At 44.4% G+C, this 7,674-nt stretch overlaps 1 protein-coding gene across 1 annotated transcript; it reads left to right on the top strand.

Annotated features, from left to right (window-relative positions):
• The first annotated feature begins 4,225 nt into the window (after positions 1–4,225).
• Positions 4,226–6,916, top strand: LOC125540639 (alpha-terpineol synthase, chloroplastic-like). Its single transcript, XM_048704236.1, has 7 exons — positions 4,226–4,523; positions 4,630–4,888; positions 5,100–5,451; positions 5,552–5,767; positions 5,907–6,048; positions 6,133–6,387; positions 6,487–6,916. Exons 1-7 carry the CDS (start codon positions 4,347–4,349, stop codon positions 6,787–6,789), a joined length of 1,704 nt encoding a protein of 567 aa, XP_048560193.1. The 5' UTR covers positions 4,226–4,346; the 3' UTR covers positions 6,790–6,916.
• The last annotated feature ends 758 nt before the right edge of the window (positions 6,917–7,674 follow it).

The following is a 7,674-nucleotide window of genomic DNA, read 5'->3' as shown; positions in this document are numbered from 1 at the left end:
GTGATTGCAAGGATGTTGTGGGTGACAGAATTGAGGGGTATAGGGGTGCCCCTGTGTCTTACTTGCAGCGAGAGCATCTCCAGCCGTGTCCCCAAGAAGCCCCCAGGCCACTTTTTCGGCGCCGGTGCCAAAAAACATCCCAATCGCGTCCCCAGGACGCCGAAAAGCGGCGGTTCGGCCCGTTTTTGGTCCCGGCGGTCGCAGGCCGAACCCGGCGCACTGGGGGGCGATCGAGGGCTGCGGCGCAAGGAAAAAGCGCGGCAGGCCCACATCATCAGGTGGAACAGTCAAGTTCTTCTTCCCCGACTCGCCTCCCCCCCCCCCCCCCCCCCCCCCCCCCCCCCCCCCCGCGCGCCCTCGGCCCACACTAGCTATCCCGGCGCCGCCCGCCGCCCTTCACCGCTAGATAGCCAATCCCTGCCGAAAAAATAGTAGAGGTTCGCCGAGGCAGCCCCTTCACCAGCAGCTGGCCGTTAACGACCGCGGAGGGGCAGTTTAGCGGCGGGTACAAGCCCACCGGGCGCAGGTGTTCGGTGATTTGCCGGCCCCGGCGATGGCCTCGGATGACGAGGATGCGCTGGCCGCGCTGCTGAAGGAGGAAGCCGAGACCGACGTCCAGGAAGAAGAGCATCTAATGGTGCTCGCCGCCCTCGCCCAGCTGCTGGCGAGCAATGAAAAGCCGCGGCGAGGTGGCTCGGCGCCGGGGCGGGTGAAAGCAAAAAACCGGCATCGTCTCAAAGGCTACTGCATGTTCTACTCCGACTACTTCGCCGATGCTCCACTTCACGGCGACAAAACATTTCGGCGCCGTTATCGGATGAGCCGAAAGCTCTTCCTCAGGATTGTGAATTCCATCAGGGAGTTCGACAACTACTTCAAGTGCAAGATGGATTGCACCGGCAAACTTAGATTCACCTCGATCTAGAAGTGCACGACAGCGATGAGGATGCTTGCATACAGAGCTCCCGGTGATTCACTCAACGACTATGGGGGCATGGCCGAGTTCACCAGCATAGAGTGTTTCTACAAGTTTTATCGGGCAGTGGTGGCAGTGTTTGGACCGCAATACTTGAGAACACTCAATTTGGAAGACATTGCTTGGATCCTAGCACAGAATGCAGCAAGAGGATTTCCTGGGATGCTTGGAAGCATCGACTGCATGCATTGGAAATGGAAGAATTGCCCATTTGCTTGGCAGGGGAGTTACAAAGGCGCCAAAGGCGGTTGTAGTGTGGTACTTGAGGCGGTGGCCACACATGACCTCTGGATTTGACACTCCTTCTTTGGTATGCCAGGAACTCACAATGACATCAACATACTGCAGTGCTCCCCTGTCTTTGCCAAGCTTGTTGAAGGTCATTCTCCTCCGGTGAACTTCGAGATCAATGGGCGGCACTACAACAAGGGGCACTACCTAGCTGATGGCATCTATCCGAGATTGTCTACATTTGTGAAGACTATCTCAAACGCTGTGCCAGGAGGCAAGAAGTCCTATTTTGCCAAGTGTCAGGGGGCTTGCAGAAAGGATGTCGAGAGGGCTTTTGGTGTGCTTCAATCTCCATTTGCTGTTGCCCGGTACCCTGCTCAGACCTGGTCGAAATATCAAATGTGGGAGATCATGAGTTGCGGTGCCATCTTGCTCAACATAATCATCGAGAGCGAGCAAGAAGACCCAGTGTTTGACACTGAACCATACTACAGGCAGGGTCCTCTAACCGAAGTTGATCACCAGCTGCCGGTAACCTGGAATGCCTATCTCAGTATGCGTCAGGAGATCCGAGACCCACAGGTGCATCATCAGCTGTAGGAGGATCTGGTGGAGCACCTATGGAGGCTCAAGGACGACGCCGGGCGCGACGTGTGATGAAATATGAGTTTTATTTGTTGAACTATATAATTTGTATTGAACGATTTGTTGTTGCACTATTTTGTTGAAGTATTTGATTTTCTGTGATGAACTATGTGATAAAAAATATTTATGTTGATAATTGAACACCGAGCCACGCCGAATATGGGCCTATTCTCGCCCATATGGGCCCTTTATTCGCCGAAAGTGGGCCAATATCGGCGCCTGGGGTCGACCTAGGGGCGACGGCTGGACGCAAAACCGCCCCCGCGCCGATTGTATCGCCGGCTCGCCCCCAGGGGGTGATTTTTACGCGTACTGGGGTGGGGGGGGGCAACGGCTGGAGATGCTCTGAGACATAGGGAAGTTTTGTGTCTCGGGAGCGCCAGCATGGCCGGCCCAGGCGTCCTGTTGGCCACGGCCTCAATTCTTTGTGTTTTTAATGTTTTTGATTTCATTTTTTCTTTCTTTATACTTCTAAATATTATAAACAAATATATTACAGAAATGCATAAAATATTTAAAAAAATGTTAACTCTATATACAAAATGTTTAGCAAGCGTAAGAAAAATGTATACAGAAAATATTAAAAGTGTGTGAAAAATTTGATCATGTATTTAAAAAATGTTAAACAAGTAATTGAAATATGTCAATCAAGCATTTGAAAAATGTTAAATTATGTAGAACAATGTTGACCATGTAATTAAAAAAGTTAATTTTGTGTTGTGTTAGAAAATGCTAAGCTGGTCTTTGAAAATGTTAATGAAGCATTTGAAAGTGTTAAATGTATATTAAAAATGTTGATCCTGTACTAAAAACATATTAATCATGTATTTGATAAAATGTTAATCAGGAACTTGAAGAATGTTAAATGTGTGTTGAAAAAAAGTTGACCATGCATGAAAATATGTTAATTCTGTCTTTCAAAAATATAGTCAAGCAATGCTTTAAATTTGTATATAATTTTTTGACCATGTATTTGAAAAAAATCTTAACCTTGTATTTGAAGAATGTTAAATAAAAATTTGAAAATTGTTAAAAATATGTATAGAAAAAATGTTGACCATGTATTAAAAAAAATAAAATTGTGTTTGAAGTTTTTTAATTTGTATTAGAAAACTAGTCTTGACGTATATGAAAAATGTAGAATGAAAATAAAAAGAAAAAAAGAACAATAAAAAACATGAAAGACAAAAAAGAAACAAAAGAAACAAAAAAGGAAACAATAAAGAAAGCATGGAAAAACAGTGAAAACCTATAAAGAATCAAAGGAAAAAAGAGCACTGAAAACCAAGAAATAAACAAAAACCAACAAAAGAAGGAAAATGAGAAAGAAAGAAAACCGATAAAAACTAGGAAGCAAAGAAAGAAAACAAAAGGAAAAGAAAAATATATATAACTATAAAAAGGAATAGCAAGAAGAAATAATAAAACCAAACAAAAAACAAAAGTAAATAAAAAATAGAAAAAATGGAGAAAACCTACAGCGACCGAACTTGCAGCGTGTGAGCGGCAGCAGCGAACATACACTGATGGGCCGGCCCATATGCAAGCAACTTCAGCGAGAGGAACATCCACGCTCGACGCAAGAGAAGCTATCGCCTCACTATAAGCGAGACATAGCTCTCGCGGCGGTATAGATGGATGGTCGGAGGAGACGGCTCAGGCAGTGTAAGGCCGCTAGGCTTGCGGGGTACCACCGCAGAGGGTAGGCGATTGGACCAGTGGGGTGAAGGAGGGAGGAAGAATTGTTCATGTTGGCAATTTGAAGAGGAACAATTCATTCTTGGGGAAGTTGAAGATGTAGCACGCCGGTCCGTTGAATTTTAATTCCAGCCATGCTTTTTTTAGGAGGTCCCTTTATGTATTTTCCACCATGGTTTGGGGAAATGAGTATTAGTAAGTTCTCAGTGGTTTGTATGGAATTTTGCTAGAAAAACAGAAAGTTTGATTTTTAGCCATGGTAAACAAAGAGTTTTCATAATAATTCATATTGGTGTGAGGATGGCAAAATTAGCTTGCAAACACGGATATATTCTGGCAAAAAATGAAATCAAGCGGATTTGACATGCTCACCAACTAAACTTGTCATCCTCCACGAACACAAATTTCTATGAAAAACGTTAGTAATTTTTTCATGCCTAAAAATCTAACGTTCGTTGGATATCTGGGTAAAAAAAAATTATCCTCCGGAAAAAATTATCCCTATTCACCAGAAAAATATGTGGCTGAAAAGAAATACTACTAGCAATTCGGTATGAGTCATGTCCCACGATTTTCATGCGGGCTGAGTCAGCTATGCTGCTGGGTGCCTAGGTTGCTCGCCTATAAATTGGCACGTATTCTGGCTACTCTCAAACAACAAAAAGCAGTAAGTTTATTGGCTACTACAGCTTAGAAGTACTAACCTCGTTGCCAAGCTCTCGCTGCCAAGTACCAAGTAGTACTCCACTTGTACGCACCAAGCAAAAGCTAGCTGTAGATTGCAGCGCGCAGCACCATGGCGTGGCAATTGCAGCAAACAATGGCCACGATGAGTACATGCTTTCGGACGTCCTCGCCGGCAACGGTGCGCTGTGCCGCGGCGGCTCGGCAGTCTGCCAACTACGCTCCCAGCTCCTGGGATTACGACTCCCTCCTCCAGCTCTCGCCCAACAATGGCGGAAAGGCAGATCAAGTACATTTATCAGCTGAACATATCGTATTTTCAACCGGCAAGTAGTACATAAAGTAGGTGAATTACTCATGGAAATTATTCCGTGCATGCATGGATGATGTCACAGGTCGATATGTTGAAGGCCGGCGTGAGGGAGCGGCTGGTGGCGGCGAGCCGAGGCGACCACCAAGCTGCGAAGCTCAGGCTTGTCGACACGGTGCAACGGCTCGGCATCGCCTACCATTTCGAGGAGGAGATCGCCGGTATCCTCAGCTCCGTCCACCACAAGCCTCACCGGTGCAACTGGGATGATGGTGATGTTGCTTCCACGGCCTTGAGGTTCAGGTTGCTCAGGGACGTTGGTTTCCCAGTCTTCTTCCCTCCAGGTACCTAGTTAAATATGAAATATGAAAAGCAAACACTTAGAGGCTGTAAGAAAAACCTAAAACTACGGACAAAATTTTGGAGATTATACATATCTGCACCAAATGCATGGTCCAGATGCAATCACAGTTGAAACTTTGACTTGTGTGTATGGCTAGGTTTTGTATACTTAAGTACTTAACTGACATTGTTTCGTGGTAACGTATATTATAGCATCTCTGGAAACTCTCAAGCGTGGATCGGACGATGTCAGAGGACTCCTCTCACTCTACGAGGCTTCATACCTTGCGTTCGGAGGAGAGGAAACATTGGACGAGGCAAGGACATTTTCTAAGAAAGCTCTCATAAAGCTCTTGCCATCCATGGATCACCACATACGGTGCAGTGTAGTTCGTTCTTTGGACCTTCCATTGCACCGGAGGTCTCCTAGACTGGAAGCAAGATGGTTCATAGATCACTATGCTAGAGATGAGAACAATTCCGACCCTTTGCTCGTTAGATTTGCAACGACAGACTTCAACAATGTGCAAAGTGTGCATCAGGAAGAACTCGCGAGACTTGCAAGGTAATTGAGCATGAAGAAACGTACATTTAAATTGGCCTGCTAATTACTTCACATAGTTGATGGGGTTTTAAGATATGAAAATTGACCTAATTAACTGTAGGTGGTGGAAGGGGACTGCCCTTAGTGAAAAATTGGGGTTCGCCAGGGATCGTCTCATGGAGTGCTTCCATTACGCAAGTGGAATTGTGTGGGAGCCAAACAACGGAGCGTGTCGAGAAGTGCTTGCTAAAGTCGCCAATCTAATAGTTCACTTAGATGATGTTTATGATGTGTATGGAACTCTAGATGAACTTGTTCTCTTCACTGTCGCCATTGGAAGATAACTACATGCAACGGTGCACTTCTCATAATTCAAGTAATATTCTTGTCCTAGAGTAGCATGTAACATATATAGGGCAAGTTAGTTTCACATTAAATGAAGCTTTTCCATTATCTAAAATTAATACAAATAAATTCAGGTGGGAAGAAAGTCCTTGTGAAAGACTCCCCGAATACATGCAAGCACTCTATTCCGTGATGTACAACACCTCCGCTGAGGTGGCTGAAAATGTGTTGGAACAACATGGTTGCGACACTCGTCATGTTCTTCAAAAAGCGGTAAGTTCATTTACATAATTACCTTACTCATAGGATATAAATTGTTTTCACAAGGAACCGTAAAAAATCTGCATGATTTTGCAGTGGCGAGACATGGCGGAGTCTTTCCTGGTGGAGGCAAAGTGGCACCATGGAAACCATAGACCAACACTTCGTGAGTATCTGGACAATGGATCAATTTCAGCCTCTGCTCCACTGTTGCTGCAACATGCGTTTCCCCTGCTCCGTGTGGATGAAAAGCTCACCCCGATGTCTCTTGCTAAAGTTGGAAGCTACCCTAAATTAGTTCAGTCCGCGTCATTAGTTCTTCGCCTTTGCAACGACTCTGCAACCCATTCTGTAAGGAAAATTTATCCGGATTGTTTTGCCCCATACTGTTTCAATCACCAAAGTTGAATCTTTATGAGGTGTCTTATGTCGTGAAAATATGTTTTACAGGCCGAGCTGGAGCGAGGGGATGCACCATCATCAATAGCTATTCACATGTCGGAGAACAGCTCCAGTGAGCAAGAGTCCCGCGAAGCTATGGAAGATCTTACCATGGAAGCCTGGAAGTCGATTAATGAAGATGCATTCAGATATTGCCAATTTTCTAGATCTTTCGCCAAGACTTGTGTGAATTTGGCTCGAATCTCGCATTGTGTTTACCAAGGCGGGGATGGTTTTGGTGCGCCGGATGGTCAGAAGAAAAGGCAAATTAGAGAGTTGTTCTTGGACTCTATCATGAGTGAGAAACATTAAGCAGTGGGAGACATATCTTAGAAAGATGTTATATAGGATTAAATATCTGTAGGTATTGATTCTGATTATGTGTTGTACTACTAAAACTCTAGGACCAACAATAGCTGGTGGTGGTCTTTGATTTACAGTACTTAGTAGTTAGTATCGAGCTTAATTTCCTCCGTAACAAGATGTGACCGGTTGTTAGGAATTTTCAGGATTCATAAAGTACCTTCACACTTATTTTAACCTTGCTTCAAAAAGAAAGTACTGTGACCAAGGCATTCAAGAACACGAAATGCCTGAACAACAGCCAGAATTAAAATGTTTTCATAGTTGAGGCCCAGATCAAGGATAACAAACATCATTTCATCCGGAGACACCTCGGAATACTTTACACATTATGTAAGAAATAGGCAGCCTAACATCATCAGCTATTAGAGTACTTAAGCTACACATGTCAATGACTGAGTCAAGCGTTGCCGTGTCTTGTGTCTGATCTTGAACAGAGGCGCTGATAACTGAACTTAAACTGGGCAGTGTCTGAACTTGAGCATCAACATCGACAATTATGGATCTTCCAGCATCTGTATCTCAATATGTACTTCCAAAATATGTAATTTTTTTATTTGATAAATATATGCTAGATTGAAATTAGCTGTTAAAGTTTACCTCGGGATACCGTCTTAACATTAAGAATGACAACTTCTCTTATGGCGATGAAAGAAGTAGTGTGAAAATTAAGTGTGTGTCAGAATCTCACAACTATCCGTTATCCATGGCTGCGCAATTGAATCAGGAACTACTAATCCAACTTCGATTAGACTGGCCGGCAAAATATCAACACTTCTTAATGTATGAAATACACATTTGTACATGCCTCCAGGGCAACTCGACTGGGACTCA

This window comes from Triticum urartu, chromosome 2 (genome assembly GCF_003073215.2).
Source record: "Triticum urartu cultivar G1812 chromosome 2, Tu2.1, whole genome shotgun sequence".
In the NCBI taxonomy this organism is placed as follows: domain Eukaryota; kingdom Viridiplantae; phylum Streptophyta; class Magnoliopsida; order Poales; family Poaceae; genus Triticum; species Triticum urartu.
This window is presented reverse-complemented; position numbering and strand designations above follow the sequence as displayed.

What these genes read in the sequence shown, in the direction of transcription:
- LOC125540639 (XM_048704236.1), top strand. Translation starts at nt 4,347, where the DNA reads ATGGCGTGGCAATTGCAGCAAACAATGGCCACGATGAGTACATGCTTT. An exon ending in ATGGCGGAAAGGCAGATCAA is followed by an intron (nt 4,524 to 4,629) that starts GTACATTTATCA and finishes ATGATGTCACAG; the next exon opens with GTCGATATGTTGAAGGCCGG. An exon ending in CTCTTCACTGTCGCCATTGG is followed by an intron (nt 5,768 to 5,906) that starts AAGATAACTACA and finishes TACAAATAAATT; the next exon opens with CAGGTGGGAAGAAAGTCCTT.